We start from the raw sequence: 19364 nt of genomic DNA, 5'->3' as shown, positions 1-19364 counted from the left end.
CGGCTCCCTGCCAATGCACCTGCGAAAGCAGAGGAAGACGGCCCAAGTGTCTGGGACCCTGCCACTCGTGTGAAGATTCAGATCGGGTCCCAGGCTCCTGGTTTTGGTCTGGCACAGCCCGGGCCATTACAGCAATTTGGGGAGTAAACCGCCAATGGAAGAGCTCTCTTGCGGTTTGTAACTCTGCCTTTCAAATAAACAAATAAGAAATTTTAAAAATGCTAATGATGATGGCAAAGTTCACTTGCAGGTTACCTTTGCCTGCCTGGAGGTTAACTTTATTTCCCACTGTGTTTTGCAAATACCCACTTATGGGAGAGCCCAATCATTCTGACATTAATGTAAAGCTCTTTGTTAAAAATGGATTTATTTATTTGAAAGGGAGGGGGGAGAAAGAGAGAATCTTCCATCCCGTGGTTCACTACCCACATGGCCGCAAAGGTGTGGGCTCAGCCAGGCTGAAGCCAGGAGCCAGGAGCTTCTTCCTAGTCTCCCATGTGGGTGCAGGATCCCAAGTATTTGGGCATCTTTCACTGATTTCCCAGGTGCGTGAGCAGGGGATGGATCTGAAGTGGAGCAGCTGGGACTCGAACTGGCGCCCGTAGCAGATGCCAGCACTACAAGCTGAGGCTTAACCTACTACGTCACTGCGTCAGCCCCTAATGTAAAATATTGACTTCTGCAAAACTATCATCATAGACTACTTGCTTTTATAAAATTGAAGAGTGTGTCATTTTATATAATTTATTTATTTTGCAATGAACCTTATAACCCAGCTCATCGTGCTAAGACCACATGCAGTAGCAGGGGGCCATATCACGGGCCCTGAAACATTCTAATCCTGGAGACGGATTCAGATGCATTCCATCGAGTGTGAGAACACATGTCGATCGTGTTGTTTCAGACCAACAGGTCTTCATTCTTGAGCTGAGCCTGCCTTGCTGTGCCGTGAGCAGGCACTGAAAGACCCAGGTCGTAGGCTGGGACGGGGAGCTGTGTCCTGGACAACTTCCGCGCTGCCCACGCCTGCTGGGAGTGTCCAAGCCTGCTTTTGCTTCCTAAGCTTTCTACTGGATACCCACATGTCATTTCAACACCTTCTCGACACATTAGGGAGCCATGGTCTTCATCTCCTGAACTGTACAGCATGGGTCGGTCCATGGACCCGATTCCCAAATTTTAAAGGGCTCCTTTGAGGCCACCTGTGAGTTACGGATGGGGACAAGGTTCCTCCAGGGAGACCCAGCCCTGCTCGAGCGCTCAGTGAGAAGAGCAGGCTCTCATCACTCTGTGATGCTTCCTTGTGCGCGTGTCTGTCTAGCACCCGTTTGTGTGCTTTCTTACCCCTGTCTGTTTCCTCTTCCTTACTTGACCACGCTGTCACAATGAGTTACAAAAGTCAAAACTTCCAGCAACATAAACACTTATGGATTCAAAGAATTTTGAAAATCTGTTGATTAGATTTTTCAGAGAAGTCTAAGTTCCATAGTAAGGTCGTAGACTAGAATAAGTGGGTTAGCGCGGCTTTCGGATGGGAGGTGACAGAACTGACCTTTTGAACGTGAGCAGGATTTTGCACTTACGTCCTGCTTGAAGTGATTGCTTTCCGAAGGTCTGTCTCGACCTCTGACCTCTGACAGTGCGCTCCATTGGGGAGAACTCAGGTCTGGTCCTGTCACGTCATCCCTCTAAGAAAGATTGCTAAAAAAATAAGAACGGGGAAGGGCATTCGTCCATGATGGCTTCATAAACGCTATTTTCTCTGTCTGAAGAGTTGTTGCCTTGCAAATTATGCCCAGGGAGTTCTGCTGCTTCTGGCGCTCGTTCCTTCAAGATGTGCCAGACGACGACTCTTAGCCGCGCTCAGCGTGGTAAGCTGCGGGGTAGCCAAGATCTAGAGATTCTCCGAGTGAATTCCTGGAAACACACACCACTGGCAAAGTAGGTCAGACCCATGCTGATGCCTCTGCGGCCACTTTCCTGGTGTGCACTGTGTTTTCATGAAGCCAGGAGCTTGTCCTTCGAGGGCTACCCCACGCCTCTGTCCCGGCCCTGAGCTGGGGGCGGGGATGAGGGCCTGAGAGTTGTCATTCACCTCTGCCCCAGCCTCTGGCCGGGGCAGGGGCAGGGGCAGGTGTCTGCTGCTGGGGGAAACGCTTGCACCTGACAAACTCCACCCCCAGCCACAGCACAGGAAGCAGGCACTGGGCGGCAGCTGAACTTGAACAACGTTTCACTTCCATTTTGACTGAGTTCACCGCGATGCTACAAAACCGAAAATACAGATTCAGCCTCCTTAGCACTCGGGCCCCAGGGCTATCATTCTTAGCTTTCCCTGATCTTCTCACTCCCAATCTCTTCCCTCCAAAAACCACACCTGGGAACCTCAAAAACAGGTGCGAGGACCACACGTCGGCTCTTTTATCTCCACTGGGTTAGAATGTGTCAGCAACTGGGGACGGAGGACGGAGGTCATTTCCTCTGTGTCTCGAATGCCTGGTCCTGCGAAGCCGTGTTCTGAACCCTGAGTACCTAGGAGTCGCCCCCACAGAGCACGATCAAGCGCGCGGTCCTTCCTGCAGAGCCTGGGTCACCGGCGCTAACGCGCTTGGGGTTGCTCAGAGAAGGGCACAGAGCACAGACCGCGATGACTTCACACGGCGAGGCCGGGTCAGAGAGTCCAGCAGCTTTGTCCATGCCGCTTTGAACGCTGCATGGACCCGAGCGCTTTCCCCTTCATCTCCCCACCTTTGTGGGAAAAGCCCTTTTCAAGGGGACCGCGGCTATAAAGAGCATCGTGGCTGATGGTCCCAGAAACTCACCTGGAGCCGGCACACAGAGAGAGATGAGAGGCCAGCATCAGAACAAAATCCCATCCCGCGGAGCGAACTCCAGCGGCTTTTTCTGCTCCTGCCTCCGCTGGTATCTGGCCTTCTGGTAGAAAATGATGATGACCACAGTGGCGACATTGAGAAGAATGACAAGCAGGATGAGCCAGAACGAGTGGCCGTAACTGTGGGTGGAGCTGGTCGTGGTGACTGTTGGGTAAAGCAGCCGGGACAGCTCTTCCGAGAGATGATGGGACTGCGTGTTTCCCACAAACAGCATCATGGCCACGAAGACGAAGGATGCTGGGAAGAAGGTGGAGTTTCGTAAGTGACACAGCCATCCATGTTTCAACATCACTCACCTTCTGACATTTGCTGGGCATCCACACTGAGGACTGCATTCTTGAAAGCACTAGGGAGGACGTCAAGGTCACACACCCCCTCAATTCCAGGCACAAAATGCTGGCAGCTGTGCAGGGCAACGTGCGACCAAGAGCAAACAGGCAGGCTCCAGCCCTCTGAGAAGCAGCTGGTCTACAGCTCAACCCTAGCTGGTCCACAGCTGGTTGCCTAGCTGGTCCACTTTCCAGGGCAGCACATGTAGCAGGTGTGCTGAGTAGGGGTGGATGTGTGAATGGGAGTCAGTAGGGAAACTGCAGGTGTTGGACGGATGGACAGGACGTGGAACGTGGAAGAGGAACAGCCAGATGGCAGATGGGTGTGCCAGCCTCCACAAGATCCGGTGGGCGGTGGGTGCAGAGCATGGGGGCACAGTGAGAGATGGGGAGACACCACAAGGTTGGAAGCACCAGATACTGAGCCAGGACAGCCCTGCAGAGCTGCGTGTCATTGTCCACGACGCCATGGCACAGAACATCGACCAAGGACGGATCTCCGCGCCCACCTCATTCTAGAAAATATGTGCTTTCTCTTTTTATCTTTCCTTTTTTTGTCTTCACTAGAGAGCATTTCCTAGGCCTCAGAGTGTCACCTTGAGCCTACCAGGTAGGCTGGAGGGAGCAGGGCTCAGGGTGCCCAGCCATACGCTAGTGGACAAGTGGCCTCCCTTCCCTCAGCCTCACTCCTCCGCTTCCCAAGGGGCTCAGATAGACAAGAAAGCAGGTTGCGGGTTCTTAGCGCTGCAGGTGGGATGGGGGTGGAGGCAGGTGCTGGGCGTGGGGCTTTGTTGGCAATGATGAAAATCTTCCAACACTGACTGTGAGGGGCCGGCCTTGTGATACAGCAGGTCGAGGCGACACCTGCGATGCCAGCATCCCACATGGGCAGCGGTTCCAGTCCAGGTTGCTCCATTTCCAGTCCAGCTCTCTGCTAAGTTGCCTGGGAAGGCAGCAGAAAATGACCCAAGAGCTTGGGCCCCTGCACCCACTGGGAACACCGCATAGAGTTCCAGGCTCTTGGCTTTGGCCTGGCTCAGCCCTGGCCACTGTGACCATTTGGAGTGTGAACCAGCAGATGGTAAATCTCTCTATCTCTCCTTCTCTCTCTCTCTCTGTAACTTCGTTTTTCAAATAAATAACTCTTTAATAAGTAAAAAATAAAACTGCCCGCCTCCGAGACCGTGCCAGCAAGTGCTGCCCTGTGCCCTTGAAATGGGAGCAGTGTGTGATGTGTGTGACTCACACCCCATGGACCCTTGGTGGTCAGGGTCTGGCCCTGCGAATGTGGTCTCCAGGGAGTCGAAAGGGCAGAATTCCCTTAGGCCCCACCCCGAGAGCCTCTTCTGCTGACATGCACACAGGATGTGCAGAAGTGCCCGGATGTGTGGGTGTCAGGGGTGCCGGCTGAACCCCACGTCCGGGCAGCGTTTCCCCACGGCGTCCACAGCCCTGATCAGAGGGTGCTGGCCGGGGGAGATGTTTCAACAGCCCTTGGTGCCAGACCTTCGTCTGCAGCCTCGTGGCTTTGAGTCTGAATTCTCCCCGGCGCCTCACACACCTTAATTACACTCATTTTCCTCTTGTGAAGCTCCGTGTAAAAGCTGACTCATCAAAGAGCAGGACAGACAGGGCGAAACGCTGCTTCCGCGTGGGCGGCCCTGCAAGGCCACCCTGAGGCCCCCTTGGGACGAGATTTCCGGGGTCCTGGACTCCAGGCCGCCTCGGGTGACCGGGCTTCTGCAGCTTTCTAGGACAGAGACTTGACCCAGAGCTGAGGGGGCCTGGGGGGTTGATGAGGAGCCCCCAAAGGCTAGGTGCACCTGCTGGGGCCAGGCTTCCTGTAGGTCACGTGCTTTGCTCTCTGGGTTCCTCAGGAACCCAAAGGCACAGGAGGCAGGAAGTCCACGAAGTTCCTTCTGGGCTGACTCCTCACACTAGGGTTTCCGAAGCAAAGGCGTTATGACGTCACCTATTTTAACACCTCCCATCCTCCTGCGGTCCCCAGCGGCCTCCTCTGCGGCCAGTGTCCAGCGGCAGCAGGCCTGTGAGGACAGCAGGCATGCGGCCCAGGGAGGTGGAGCCGCTGTTCTTCTCCAGCAGGGCCCACTCCTGCTGTGTCAGAAAGGAGCCAGGAACCCGCTCCCTCCCCTGCCCCGCTGGGCCCTCCAGCCTCTGCCAGCCCAGGAGAGTTTGTCCAACCCAGAGCTGGTGGGGTCCGCCACACTTGGCCCTGGCCCCAGGACCTTCCGCAGTCGGCCTGACCCTGCCTTCCTGCTGCCAGGAAGGGCGATCTCAGCCCTCACCGCCGTGAAGACAGGGAGGTGCCCCAGGACAAACAGGGGGCAAAGGTCAGAGTTCCGAGCTTTAGGGTCCCAGGGCGGCAGGGCTTGGGAAGGCTCCCCCCACACCAGCTGCTCCCAGTTCATCTGCCTTGCAGTTTCTCACCCACCCCACAGCCTCTCGCGGGGCAGAACTGACCCTGGGCGGAAGGAAGGTCGGGACCCTGCCTGTCCATCACACAATTCTTTGTGGACAGAAGTAGCCATCGGCCGGGGCCAAGGCTTCTGGCGCCCTTCTGCTGGGCTCTCCTTGACAAACGTGCATCTCGCCTCCACGTGCCACGTCAGTCTGCTCCTGACCCCGAAGGGAAAGGGGCGCAGGAGCCACAGCCAGTGGGACCTGATTCCCTTCCGGTCAGCTCTGACCCTGCGGGCTCCACACCCCACCCCTCTGGCCCCACCCCAGCCTCACTCTGGCATTAGCGCCTGTGTCTGTCTCCTCCAGGAAGCCTCTCGTCCTCCCTCACTGCCCCACAGCTGGGGAAGGGCAGACCCCAACCCCAGCTCCAAGGCGGGCAGCAGTCCTTGGTCAGGGAGCGGATTGCTGGTGAATTCAAAGCTGCCGGTCACAGAGACTGGCAGAGGGATAAGGGGGAGATTCTAGTGAGAGCCGGGCCAGGACTCTCTTGACTGCTGGGAAACAAGTACCCCCCCAACCCCGAGCTGCTGCCATTGGCAATGACCCTGGGGGCTGGCCACCACCCGAGCTTTATTGGGGAGCAGCTGCTTAGGGGCCGAGGAAATCAAGAGAGGGAGTAGGACGAGGGGGCAGTTCCGGGGACCCTGGCTGAAACCCTGAACCCAGCCACGCCTGGGGCCGCTGCTTCCCTGACTGCACAAATCAAAATAAAAGCCATCAATTCTGATTCTTTTCCTTGTCAGCCTCAGATTGGTTTGCCTATGGTTTGGTTACCCTGGGGCAAACTGTAGTCACAGGAATCCCTGGGACAGGGAACCCAGCGCCTGGTGAGCCGGTCTGAGCCTGAAACCAAGTCCCTGGGCTGGGAATCAGGGACCCTCGCTCCAGGAACCTCACAAGGTGGGGGCCCCCTCAGGGGCTTGTTTGCTCTCACCAGCAGGGTAGCAAAGACACAGAGGAAAAGGGGCAGCCGCTCAGGCGAGGGGATTCCAAGTAGTGAAAGACAGAATTAAAAGGTCGGTTGTTTCGGGGTAAGGAATTTTTGACGCCCACGTGTAGGGTTTTCACAATATGCGTGTCCTGTGAAGCTTCGGGAAACCCCTCATACGTGAATGTGGCTGGCTCCAAACTCAGAGCCGAAGCGTGAGTGTGTAATGTGACCACAGTCCCAGTTTGCACTGGCAGCCTGGCTTGGGGCTCCTGTCCCCTCCTTGCACTTCCAAATGCTGCCTTCGTCCTCCAGCCAGTGCTAGGCTGCGGCTGCTTGCACATCTCAGCTCCACATTTGGGAACCTTGCACTGGGAACAGGAGAGAGAGTGGTGCAGTGGGCGTGGCTATGCTGGCCAGATCGGCTGAGTCAGTCCGGACTTCTTCCTCTCCTTCCCCCTTCCCCACCCACAGAGAGCCAGTTGTTCACCCGACTCCAGCTCATTGCAGCCGATCACCGTGGCGTGGGGCATAGGTCTCCTCTGGCCACTGCATCAACCTAGCAGAAGCATGGCCTCCCACCAGGGACAGGAGGAGGCTTCCGCCGGTCCTCCTCGAGGCTTCCTGTCACTCTGATATCGAGAGCATCTTTCCTGTGCTTGACCATTTGAAGCTGTGTCAAGATGCGTCGTGGAAACTTCCACAAAGCCCCCTGGAATCCTCCCCAAGGTCAGGTTTCCGTGGTGGAGAGGGAGTGCGAACAGGAGAACCCTGGCTGCCTGGAAGGTGCAGGGGTCATGGCCAACAAGGCAGGAGGGTTGGGGCTGAGAGGCCCTGGCCCCGCCTCTGGGCAGAGGTGGCTGCTACACAGCCAGGGAAAAACCCAGTGAGGGTCAAACACCCCACGAGTCAGAGTGGGGTCACGGTCCTGCACCCCAACACCCTATGAGTCAGAGTGGGGTCACGGTCCTGCACCCCAACACCCTGCCCTTGAAAGAGACAGCCTGAGTACTTGGGAGATTGATGTTTTCACACTGGTGTTGATGGAGCAACACCCTGAGCTCACGGAGAACCCACAAGTAGGGTGCTGACCAGAGAGCCCCCTAAATGACATAAAGTGTGTCCCCTTGGGAGCCCAAGACAACTCTTGTTGTGTGGAGGTGAAAACAAAAATACACAAGCGTGTGCATTGTGTGCCTGTGTGTGTGCTGCGTGTGCCCATGGGTATGTGTGTGCCTGTGTGTGCTGTGTGTGCCCATGTGTGCATGCGTAGTGTGTGCCCCTGTGTGTACTGCATGTGCATGTGTGTGCATGTGTGTCTGTGTGTGCCCGTGTGTGTATATGTGTGCCCAAGTATGTACTGTATGTGTCCATGAGTGTGCTGCATGTGTACTATGTGTGCTGAGTGTGACTGTGTGTATACTGCATGTGCCCTTGTGTGTATGTGTGTGCCCATGTATGTGCTGCATGTGCCCATGTGTTCATGTGTACTGTGTGTGCCCATGTGTGTACTGCATGTGCATGTGTGTCTGTGTGTGCCCGTGTGTGTATATGTGTGCCCATGCATGTACTGTATGTGTCCATGTGTGTACTGCATGTGTACTATGTGTGCTGAGTGTGCCTGTGTGTATACTGCGTGTGCCCTTGTGTGTATGTGTGTGCCCATGTATGTGCTGCGTGTATATGCGTGTGTATGCGTGTGCCTGTGTATCATGTGCCTGTGTGTGTATGCGTGCCTGTGGGTGTACTGTGCATGCCTGTGAGTGTGCTGTGCGTGCCTGTGGGTGCACTGTGCGTGCCTGTGAGTGTACTGTGTGCCTGTGAGTGTACTGTGCGTGCCTGTGGGTGCACTGTGCGTGCCTGTGGGTGCACTGTGTGTGCCTGTGGGTGTACTGTGCATGCTTGTGAGTGTACTGTGTGTGCCTGTGGGTGTACTGTGTGTGCCTGTGAGTGTACTGTGTGTGCCTGTGGGTGTACTGTGTGTGCCTGTGGGTGTACTGTGCGTGCCGGTGAGTGTGCTGTGTGCCTGTGAGTGTACTGTGTGTGCCTGTGGGTACACTGTGTGTGCCTGTGGGTGTACTGTGTGTGCCTGTGAGTGTGCTGTGCGTGCCTGTGGGTGTACTGTGTGTGCCTGTGAGTGTACTGTGCGTGCCTGTGGGTGTACTGTGTGTGCCTGTGAGTGTACTGTGCGTGCCTGTGAGTGTACTGTGCATGCCTGTGAGTGTACTGTGTGTGCCTGTGGGTGTACTGTGCGTGCCTGTGGGTGTACTGTGCATGCCTGTGAGTGTACTGTGTGTGCCTGTGGGTGTACTGTGTGTGCCTGTGGGTGCACTGTGTGTGCCTGTGGGTGTACTGTGCATGCCTGTGAGTGTACTGTGTGTGCCTGTGGGTGTACTGTGTGTGCCTGTGAGTGTACCGTGCATGCCTGTGGGTGCACTGTGTGTGCCTGTGGGTGTACTGTGCATGCCTGTGAGTGTACTGTGCATGCCTGTGGGTGTACTGTGTGTGCCTGTGGGTGTACTGTGCGTGCCTGTGAGTGTACTGTGTGTGCCTGTGAGTGTGCTGTGCGTGCCTGTGAGTGTACTGTGTGTGCCTGTGGGTGTGCTGTGCGTGCCTGTGAGTGTACTGTGTGTGCCTGTGAGTGTGCTGTGCGTGCCTGTGAGTGCGCTGTGTGTGCCTGTGAGTGTACTGTGCGTGCCTGTGAGTGTACTGTGTGTGCCTGTGGGTGTACTGTGCGTGCCTGTGAGTGTACTGTGTGTGCCTGTGAGTGTACTGTGTGTGCCTGTGGGTGTGCTGTGCGTGCCTGTGAGTGTACTGTGTGTGCCTGTGAGTGTACTGTGTGTGCCTGTGGGTGTGCTGTGCATGCCCGTGTGTGTATGCGTTCCTGTGGGTGTACTGTGTGTGCCTGTGGGTGTACTGTGCGTGCCTGTGTGTGTATGTGTGCTTGTGAGTGTACTGTGTGTGCCTGTGAGTGTACTGTGCGTGCCTGTGGGTGTACTGTGCATGCCCGTGTGTGTATGCGTGCCTGTGAGTGCACTGTGTGTGCCAGTGTGTGCCTGCCGTCCCTCCTAGGAGGCCCAGCTACAGCCCAGGAGGAGGCCTGTGCATGTTGTGATGGTTTATGTGTGTTTCATTCAACTCCTCACACGAGGGTTTCAGAAGCGAGGGCATTACGATGTCACCTATTTTAACACCTCCGCCTCCCCCACTCTGCACATTTGAAGCAGATTTTGCTTCCAGAGACACTGACGAAACGCTGTCGACTGACAAGAGCACACCCCAGCAGCCAGCATAAGACCCGGCACGTCATGGGCCCCGGGACACGGAGGCTGGGAGCCAGGGTTCTCGGGACACACTCACCGCTGAGTCCGTTCCAGGTGTACACCCCCACGGGGCCCAGGAAGGTCTGGTAGGGGTTGCTGACGCTGTTGTAGAACGTGAACCCGCAGCTCAGCAGCGAGGCGCACAGGCTGAGGGCCAGGAACAGGATGGTCACCACATGCAGGGCTTTTTGAGAAGAGTTGTTCAAGACTCCTAAGACTAAAACAGTGTGTGGTAAGTGCGGAGCCCCACACGCAAGTCCCAGCTGTAGTCTGGCGTTCCTCCACACCCAGCCTCCACGGGTGCTGGGCTCAGTGCTGTCGCACGCCAGGGAGAGAAGCTGTGAGCCCCTAACCGGCCCAGGAGCAGCACCCGCCCTCCTCACTGCGTCCAGCAGCCGGGCCTGTGGGTCGGTGAGCGCGACCACCTGCTTCCCATAACTGGACACGCACCCCAAGCTGGAGCTCCCGAGGGCGGTGTGCCTCTCAGAGGGCCCTCACCGCTCCCATTGGTAAGTGCAGGCCCGGGTGCTTCACCACAGTTTTGCCGTAGAGAGTATCCCATGAACTCTGCTTCCAGCCGGACACAGGTAGAGGGTGGGCCGCCCTGAGAACCTGTGCACAGGGAGGACCCCATAGCACCACGCTGCCGAGGGAAACCAGGGAGCCTGGGGCAGTGAACAGCAAAGACGGGAGGGAAAGGGCTGACGGAGGGGACCAGGGGGGTTCAGCCCAAGGCTGCAATGCAGTAGGATAATGGCTCCTGCAGGTGCAAACCTGGGTGCCAGGCGCTCCTTCCCTGGGGGCAGAGAGCACCCTGGGCCCAAGGCTCCAACACCGGCGGTGATCTTGGCTGAGCTTTCAGAATTGTTTCCAAGCTAAACTCACCAGAATTCCAACAGCGTTTTACCACATCGGCCTTTTCCGTAAACGCAGAGGAGCTGCGGAGGCGCCTACCTCCATGTAAAATGCAACAGTGGTACCCTGGGTCGCTGGTGAGCCACCAGTTCCTGTTTTTGATCTTCTCCGGCTTCTGGCCGCCTCCTCCATCTTCCCTGTGCACCTGCCTCCTCTGCCTGCTTCCTGGCCACAACCCCTGCGGGTGCCTACCAGCTCCCAGTGAGCTCTGTCATGCTGGCCCGCGTGTGCACAGAGCTGGTCTCCGGAAGCCACAAGGAGGAAGGATCTCAGAGAGGATGACACTGAGACTATCGCTGGGCACCCCGAGGCGCAATGCCCGCAGCCGCTGGCTGCGTAAGAACACGCAGGAAGGAGCTGTTTCTGTCCCTGTTTCTCAGGTCCCCAGTGGGAGCACCATGGAGCCTCTCCCACCCCTATCCCAGAGCAGCTCTCAAAACAGAAACCAGACAGCTCAGGTAAGACTGGGCAGGTAGGACTTCCTGTTTCAGGACAAGGCACGGAGCTCCTTGGATGATTTGCCCAGGAGCCCAGACCTTTCCTCCCGGGCCCCGGAGTCTCACTGCACAGGGCGTGGCAGCTTGGAGACCCGGATGGGGCGCTGTCCTCCCCCTAACACAGGTCCCAGCAGCAAGAGATTCTTGGTGAGGCTCCCGTTTGCTCCCCGGCTCTCCTCCAGTGTTTGGGAGTCCCTCATTGTGTGGAGCCCAACCCTGCAGCTGCATAACTTGTTCCCAGCCCTGGCCCCGCTCTGGAACCCCATAAAACCCACGGCCTGCTCCTGCCAGGCACAGTGCCCCTGGTGCATCACCGGCCACATCCCCGAGCGACCTTTGTCAAGTGGGAACCGGGGCCCCAGCCGGCCTGCACCCGGGTGAGCCCGCTCCACACCTCCCGACCTGAACGGACACAGACCCCGAGGAGATGTGACAACCTCTCGGTGCATTTCTGAGCATGTGCACTCCACTTGTTCACTTTGCTTGTGTTTGCTTTCTAGTCGGCAGTCGTCTAACACAGGGTGGGCGTGAGCCAGACGTGGTCAGCAAGCACGTGGGCCAGGTCCTCACAGGTGGGGGGCAGAAGGGCCTCCTGGTCAGTACCCTCACCCACAGGGAGCGGTGCTTCCTGGCTGAGCCCAGAACTGTAGACACCCCCAGGACAGGCGCGGGGAGAGACCCAGGGAAGCACAAGGCCCACAGGCCACCTGAGAGGGAGGGGGAGGGGAGGGGAGGCCAGAGATCAGGGCAGGGGGAGGGAACGACTCCTTGAAATGCCCAGAAGAATGAGGAGCAGAGCGGAAGCGGGGCCCTTATCAGCCCAGGGACCTGCAGACAATGACATCACGGGCCTGGCTGGAGAGCGTTCTACTCCTCAGGGGAGGCTGGGAGCAAAGTTCAGCTCACAGGGACACAGGGACACAGGGACTGCCGCCTGGTGCCTGCAGGGGCCAGGGCTCTGTCGCAATCCGGTTAAGCAGAGCCCGGTTCTGTCTCGGCAGAGCCCCTCGCAGCTGTGCATGACAGAGAACGCATCATCCTGTGAGCTCTCACTTGCTGCTGGCCGGCTGGGGAGGGTGGGAGCCGATGGACCTGGCCCTCTGCGAGAATGGGCTTGAGACCACCACCGACCAGGACGGCTCCCTCCCTGACCTCAGGCCGGGCCTCCCCTCTCCTTCCCGCTCGCTCGTTGTTGGGGGATTTGTGTGGCTCCGAGTTAGCCCAAGGTGAAAGCAGAGAATGGTAGGAGGAAACCACAGCGGGCCCTGGGACACACCTGGCCAGAGGTGAGGCCAGCATTGCACATGCCTCCCTGCTGAGTCACTGAGGCTGGACCCCTTCCCGCCCCACCCCCAGACTCTCCTGTGCTCAGGGGGACAACGCGCTCACCTGGCCACTAAAGGAACTCTGGCCTTCGCAGGTGTGGCAGTGCCCAGGAAATAGTGGGATGCCTAACTAGAAAATAGAGAGCTCAGAGTGAGAAACGGGGCAGGTGCTCAGCCCAGGAGTTAGGAAGCACCGGGGACACTCGTGTCCTGCAGCGGAGTGCCTGGGTGCAAGTTTGAGCTCAGCTGCCAACTCCAGCTTCCTAGTCACGTGCCCCGCGAGGCACCAGGTGACGGCTCAAGTAGTTGGGTCCCTGCCACATAAGTGCAAGACCCAGCTGAGTTGCTGGCTCCTGGCTTCTGGCAGCCCTGGTTATTGTGGGCATTTGGAGGTGTGGACCAGCTGATGGGACATTGATATCTATCTCTTTTGAATAAATAAAATAAGTAAATGGATTTTTTAAAATGGCCAACATTCTGACTTCCTCACAGTGCAATAGAGTTTCACTGCGGTCCGGCCTTGTCCTGGATATTTGTTAAAGCTGCAGTAGGCATCGTGGTTTCCAAGAGGAGGTCAAGCTCGAATCTGTCCTCGCCTGCTTGGCAGTGCATGAAGGGGACAATTTATCTTACTGCTGCCTTGTAAGAATGAAAGGTCCAGCCTTCCAAATTCCCTGCCACCAGGTATGACAGCTGCCATCTCCCTTCTAGCCCCTGCCGCCGGGTACAGAGAATGAGAGCTGCACATTTGGTCGGAGTTAGCAAGAGTGGAACAATAAACCTCACAGCATCTGACAGCTGCTCTCTGCCCACAAAATTAGCACGCGCATGCTGTCCTTGTTCTTCCTCTCCACGGCCAAGCGTCTGCATCGAGAGCACCTCCCAACGGGAGCTGATTGCCCTGATTCTGGGGGTCCCGGGAAAGAGGAAGGGCAATGTGGCCACAGAGGGGCCCACGGGGCCAGCTGACCTGCAGCTGGGAGGCAGCACTGTGCTTCTGGGTGGGGCAGGATGTGTAGACATGAGCAGCATCCCAACAGCCAGGCTCCCCACATGCAGGGAAACTTGACCTTTCAGACCTGCTGGCCATTGGCCCTGCAAGGTCACGGTCTCGGTAAGTTCTTGGACCCTGAAGGAGAGCCAATGGCTCTGGAGTGCGTGGGAACTGCTTTTGCTCCCTCCCTCATCAGCACCTGGTCACCAGGGAACCTGATTGGGTTCAGTTCATTGGAGGCCACAGGATCCCCCTGAAGAAGCTCGTGATGTCGGCAGACCCCAGAGCGTGAAGTGGGAGCTCTCTCGGGAATCCCAGCTGTGCCCCAGCCTCTGGGAGAGCTGCTAGAGTTCTGACCCCTGGGCGGGGGGCACCTGTTTCCCTCTGTTCTCTCGTCCTCCAGGGGTGGTCACAGGAAAAGCATCTCCGCCTATGCGATGGGGCGGGGTGTGCACAGAAGTCAGTGGGCAGGGGCTCTACGCATTCTGGAACAATGAACTGCATTTGTTCTTCCTTTTGCAATGAACTCCTTTTTTTGCAGCAGGGCTATCCTCCTTGGTACTAGCTTGGGCCCATAGTGCAATGTCAAGTTCATGAGAACAAACAGGATGGGTGCAGAAAAGGGACTGGAGGCAGGAGGAGGAGCCCCTGCCCAGTGACTGGGTCATTGATTCAAGCACTTCGGCTTCTGGGCCTTTCTCTCAGCCTCCGCTGGAACCTTATACAAGGCTCATGTACAAGGCTGCTCCAGAGCTGCCCCCAGCAAGCTAATTTCATTTCAAGATTCCACATGCGAGGAACTTAAAGGTGATGCCCAGCACAGCAACGCCCACCAGTGGACCTGGCGGCTGGCTGGAGTAGAGCCAGCGGTTCTCAAGCCCGAGTCAGCCTCCCCTGTACTGGTGCCGCCTAGAAGATGTTGAATAACAAGGAGTTCAGGGCCTCATCCGCTGTGAGTCTCACCGGGGCAGGCAGGGATTCGGTCGCAGCCTGCGGGTGCCCAGACATCTCCAACAAGGGCATTGTGGTCGTGCACAGTGCCCCATGCTCACAACTCAAGTTGGGTCCTAGAGCCAAGAGACCCCCCTGTCACACGAAGAGGGAGTTTCCTAAGTACTTTTCTTGTCAAAATGACCCTGGACAAGGATCTGCTCTGGCCAGCGTGAAGGTGATTGGAGACAGGGTTCCCAGGAACCCCTTATCCTAAGCATGCGTAATTCCTTTTGTCACTCTTCCCGGTGGGAGGAAATATTACACATTATGCTCCTTTGGACCCCAGTTGTATTTGCAAGAAAATGAAGGTAAGGGAGTGACTTCCTTTTAAGGGTCCCATTTACCTGACGCCCCAGATCCCAAGCCAAGGAGGCAGTGAGCTCTCACAGCTGTGAGCTGACGTCTTCCTGCCCACTCAGTTTTCAGGCTCCCGTCCTCAAGGAGTCTGTGCAGACGCGTGCCCCCTCCTCACCCTTTGCTTCCTGGAGAACTTCACACTGGGTGGGGCGGTTTCTCCCTGGCACCAGGCAGCAGGAGTTTCAGGCGGCTCCTCTCAGGACCCGTGCCCCCCACTCACATAGGTGCTCAGAAAGGTTCTGAACTGAAGCCAGATAGCCACGACTTTTGGAGTTACAAGATGTTCTCATGGTGGGCACGCAGGAACAGGCCCTTGTCACTTGGCCGTGGACAACCAAGACTCCTCTGGGGAGCCTGAACAGCCCCGGCACTGCAGGTCCACCCCCAGAGTTTCCTCACCAGGAAGAAACTGTCGCCTGTTGCCTTCCCCACCACAGAGCTGTTGCTGGCTGCATTGTTTTGGTACTGTGAAATCTGCCATTGCCGTTTCATTCTGCTTGCTCATTTCAGAATCTACGGCCTGAACTGGCCCTTGCTGGGCCTCCCCCAGCCACGGAAGCCATGGATCTCAAATTGGTCTCAAAGCCAACAGGCTCCAGACACGGTATGAAAATCCAAACATTTGTAGGCTCTGTTTCTTAGTTTCAATTTTTAAAGCACATCAGGAACTAGTGCACTTCTCAGTTTTAAAAATTCTGCTCACGTAACCATGTGTATGACTGAGCGTTCGAAAGTCTTAGTTTCCAGTGTCTGTGTGGCAAATGTCCCTGCTCCCGGTGGGAAGCTGAGACGGGGCTGTGTGTCCAGGGGAGGAGTGCCTTTTGCTGACAACTAAATGACCAATTTATAGCTTGGAAGCATAACCATGTTGCTTTGGATTCAAGGGGATCATTTCAGAAACCTGAGCTAAAACCTTGAGTGAGGGTCTCGAGCTTGAGCGCCTAGGTTTATGCATTATTCAAGAACCAAATATTACATTTTTATAGGTAGAAAATAAAGCATGTTTATCAGAAATAATGACTTTATAATACTTGATAATGCCCGTATACAACCTGTGTACGAAACTGTTCAGAACAAAGTTCATTTACATCAAATTTTCAGACATCAAGTTTCAGAAGTCAGGTAATAGCTAGATCAACTTATCCTTCTCAATAGAGTTTTACCTTCCATTCATTTAGAAGAGGGTAGTTTTACAAAAAATCTGAAAAAATTAGGAATTCCTGTAAAGTATACATTAATAAACAAAAATCTAATATCATTTCCAACAATTTGTGATAATTTGATGAGAATGTAAGTTCCAACTGGTTAAAGTAATGAACTTGAGAAATATGAGTAAAACGTTGATCATGTGTTTCATTTTTTTTCTCCTAGATAAATGTTACTTACAAAGCTCTGGACAGAGATTATTGCTCCAATTAAAAATTATAGCATTGCTATTGGCTATTGAGTACTGTGTTACCACTATATGTGTTTACCTTATTATTCACTTGTCAATATCCTTGACAGTTACTGTTTAAACTTAGTCACTCCAGATGATTTAGCCCAGAACCAAGGAAGTTAAAAGAACAAAATGGTGAATTTAGCTCATGTCAGAATTGTGAGTTCAACCTGACTTCTGAGTGTTTACTTGGCCCCCAAACAGAAATGACGTTCGTCTCAACTCAACCCTACCCTAGTCATTCAAATTCGCATATCGTTTACCTTCAAAATATTTTGTTGGTTCTTCAAGTCCGAGGTTCAGTTGCTGAATGCTCTCCCCACGAGACAGCCCATAGGTGATGATAACGTTGCCGTCAGAAACAGAGTCCCTAATGCCCACCGTGCTGGTGACCCACTCCTGTGTCCCAAGGACGGAGCAGATGACGGCAGAGGCCCCGAGGCTGGTGAGGAAGCCCGACAAGAACATCAAGGTTTTCGTCGTCGTGGGCATTTTTCAGGAAAACAAGTTCCTTAGGGTAGAGAAACACAGATGGTCTTGAAGTATTTTTGGACCTTATCATTCGGAGTGCAGTATTTAGAAGTGGAGTTTGACACTTGGCTGTGGAATATAAAACCTTGCTCTTCATGGGAAGGGCTATGCTAATGAACACTGAGCCATGAACGTGGCCATAAAGGTTTACAGCAGCTGAACTTTGGCCTGGAGTAAGAAGTTGCTATGGTTACCACCAACCAGCAGGACCAAGGGACCAAGGGTAGGCACAGTCTTGCGAGGACTTCCTCAATCACATGATTAATTTGTAATCCTCTGTCAGGTGCTGCGGGAGCAGGTGCAGCCTACCATGTCGGGACCAGACTAGAATTCCTCGGTAACAAGGGGGTAGAGGGTCCGCACTCCCGAAGTGTCACAGCTTCTAGCTGCCAGCAACAGAGGAGCAAAGGCCCCTGGCCTTCAAGAGCCACCCCCCTGGATAGTGATCTGACCCTGACCTTGGTCCTAAAAGGAAACCCTCCAGAGGTTGGCCTGGGCCAAAGGCAGCTGCGGAATGGAAAGAGAAAGCTTCACTCCCACTGTGTCTCAGGCCTCCTGTTTCAGACCTTGTCGGAAACGTGTGCCTTTCAAATGTCCTCGTCCACACTGTGTGCATGCGCGTTGTTTGCACTGCGGTGACTGGAGAGGCCACCATCTCTCTCCCTCTTCAGTTGTCTGATTGCTACAGCTCTTTGTGCCTGTATCTTCACTGTGACATGGCTAATAGCTTATAGACGGTCATTTCTTTCTTTTGGAAAAAAGATTTGTTGTAAAAGCAGTGTCGGGGCTGGGCGCTGTGGCGAAGTAGGTTAATCCTCCACCTGTGGCGCTGGCATCCCATATGGACACCGGTTCTTGTCCCGGCTGCTCCTCTTCCAATCCAGCTCTCTACTATGGCCTGGGAAAGCAGTAGAAGATGGCCCAAGTATTTGGGCCTCTGTACCTGTGTGGGAGACTGGAAAAAGCTCCTGGCTCCTGACTTTGGATCGGCACAGCTCTGGCCGTTGCGGCCATTTGGGGAGTGAACCAGCAGATGGAAGACCTTTCTCTCTGTCTCTCCCTCTCACTGTCTGTAACTCTACCTCTTAAATGAATAAATAAAAATCTTTAAAAAATAAAAGTAGTGTGATGGTGAGAGAGGGAGAGAAGGAGAGGGAGAGAGAGAGAGATCCTCCAACCCCTGCTGGTTCACTCCCCAGATGACCATAATGGCCAGGGCTGGGCTATCGTGCAGCCAGGAGCCTGGAACTCCATCCTGGTCACCCATGTAGGTGGCAGGTACTTGGGCCATCTTCCATTGCCTTTCCGGGCCATTAGCAGGGAAGTGGATTGGATGCAGAACAGCTGGGACTGGGACCAGTGCTCTGATACGGGATGCTAACATTGCAGGCAGTGACTTACTTGGCTGCAGTACAACATGGCCTCAAATGGTCATTTCTGCTCTCAGAGAACCTCCCCCACCTGGCTAACACGTCACTTCTCCAGTGATGAGCACAACACGCCTTGTAGTCCTCTTTCTGCTGTGTCCTGTGATTCTGAAGTGATACTGAATCCACATCAGCGTCCTATATTCTCCTTGGTAGCACCTAGCTAAGTTGCAGAATGAATTGAGAAGGTCTTTCCCAATACAGTAACTGGACAGAGGGCTCCAGGAGGTGGGTGTGTATGTTCTGGGTGCTGCCGGGTCCCAATGTCTGTCATAGAGCTCCCACAAAAATTTGTTCAATGAGTTATTGTAGGCAAGTACACGCATACCCCACTGTTATGGGTGTTTGTGTTGTTTCGATCTTTAGATTATGATTGAAAAAGAACAATGCCTGGGTGTGTTTGCGAAGGAAGCTTTGCCCATGTCTGCTCTTTCCCCTCCTTAGGTTTTGAAATGAATTGAAGGCCGTATGTGAACTTTGAACTGCTCCTGTGCACGGCTCAGTTGCTCATTAGGAAAAGTTGTGATATGCGCACCCTACCCTTGGTGCAGTGAGTGTGTTGGCATGGCATATTATTGGGAAGACTGATCTTTCTCCCATTTAGATCTATTTTTAAGGCATGGGACAAACTTTCAGCAATTATTTTCTTCTATCCCCTTTGCAGTATGAAAATGATTTTGTACCATGAGGGGCGAATGCTTAGCCTAGCGGTTCTCATGCCAGTTAAGACTCCTGCATCCCACATTAGAGTATCTGAGTTGACGCTGGCTCCAGCTTCCTGCTACTGCAGACCCCAGAAGACAGTGAAGCATGGCTCATACGGCTGCATTCCTGCGACCCATGTGGGAGACCTCGACTGAGCTCCAAGCTTCCAGCTTCAGCCCCAGCTGGCCTGTCCATGGCTGGCATTTGGGAGTGAACCAGCAATTGAG

The 19364-nt window shown here is 54.9% G+C and overlaps 2 protein-coding genes across 3 annotated transcripts; one reads left to right on the top strand and one right to left on the bottom strand.

Annotated features, from left to right (window-relative positions):
• Positions 1-1064: 1064 nt before the first annotated feature.
• Positions 1065-17070, bottom strand: CLRN3 (clarin 3). 2 transcript variants are annotated; one of them, XM_008274846.5, is made up of 4 exons: positions 16738-17070; positions 9993-10172; positions 2823-3131; positions 1065-1701 (listed from the first exon to the last, which is right to left on the bottom strand). In XM_008274846.5, exons 1-3 carry the CDS (start codon positions 16964-16966, stop codon positions 2860-2862), a joined length of 681 nt encoding a protein of 226 aa, XP_008273068.2. In that variant the 5' UTR covers positions 16967-17070; the 3' UTR covers positions 1065-1701; positions 2823-2859. The 2 variants fall into 2 exon arrangements, with proteins under 2 accessions (XP_008273068.2, XP_002721295.2); XM_002721249.6 differs by having other exon boundaries at positions 1065-2265; positions 16738-17067.
• LOC149121892 (uncharacterized) lies at positions 3117-6520 on the top strand. The gene is made up of 2 exons (XM_089313816.1): positions 3117-3257; positions 4072-6520. The coding sequence occupies exon 2, from the start codon at positions 5186-5188 to the stop codon at positions 6167-6169; it is 984 nt and encodes a 327-aa protein (XP_089169942.1). The 5' UTR covers positions 3117-3257; positions 4072-5185; the 3' UTR covers positions 6170-6520.
• Positions 17071-19364: the final 2294 nt, after the last annotated feature.

Source organism: Oryctolagus cuniculus, chromosome 15 (genome assembly GCF_051225735.1).
Source record: "Oryctolagus cuniculus isolate XC-2025 breed Fujian yellow rabbit chromosome 15, ASM5122573v1, whole genome shotgun sequence".
Classification (NCBI taxonomy): domain Eukaryota; kingdom Metazoa; phylum Chordata; class Mammalia; order Lagomorpha; family Leporidae; genus Oryctolagus; species Oryctolagus cuniculus.
The sequence above is the reverse complement of the archived record's forward strand: the minus strand, read 5'-3'. Positions and strand labels throughout refer to the sequence as shown.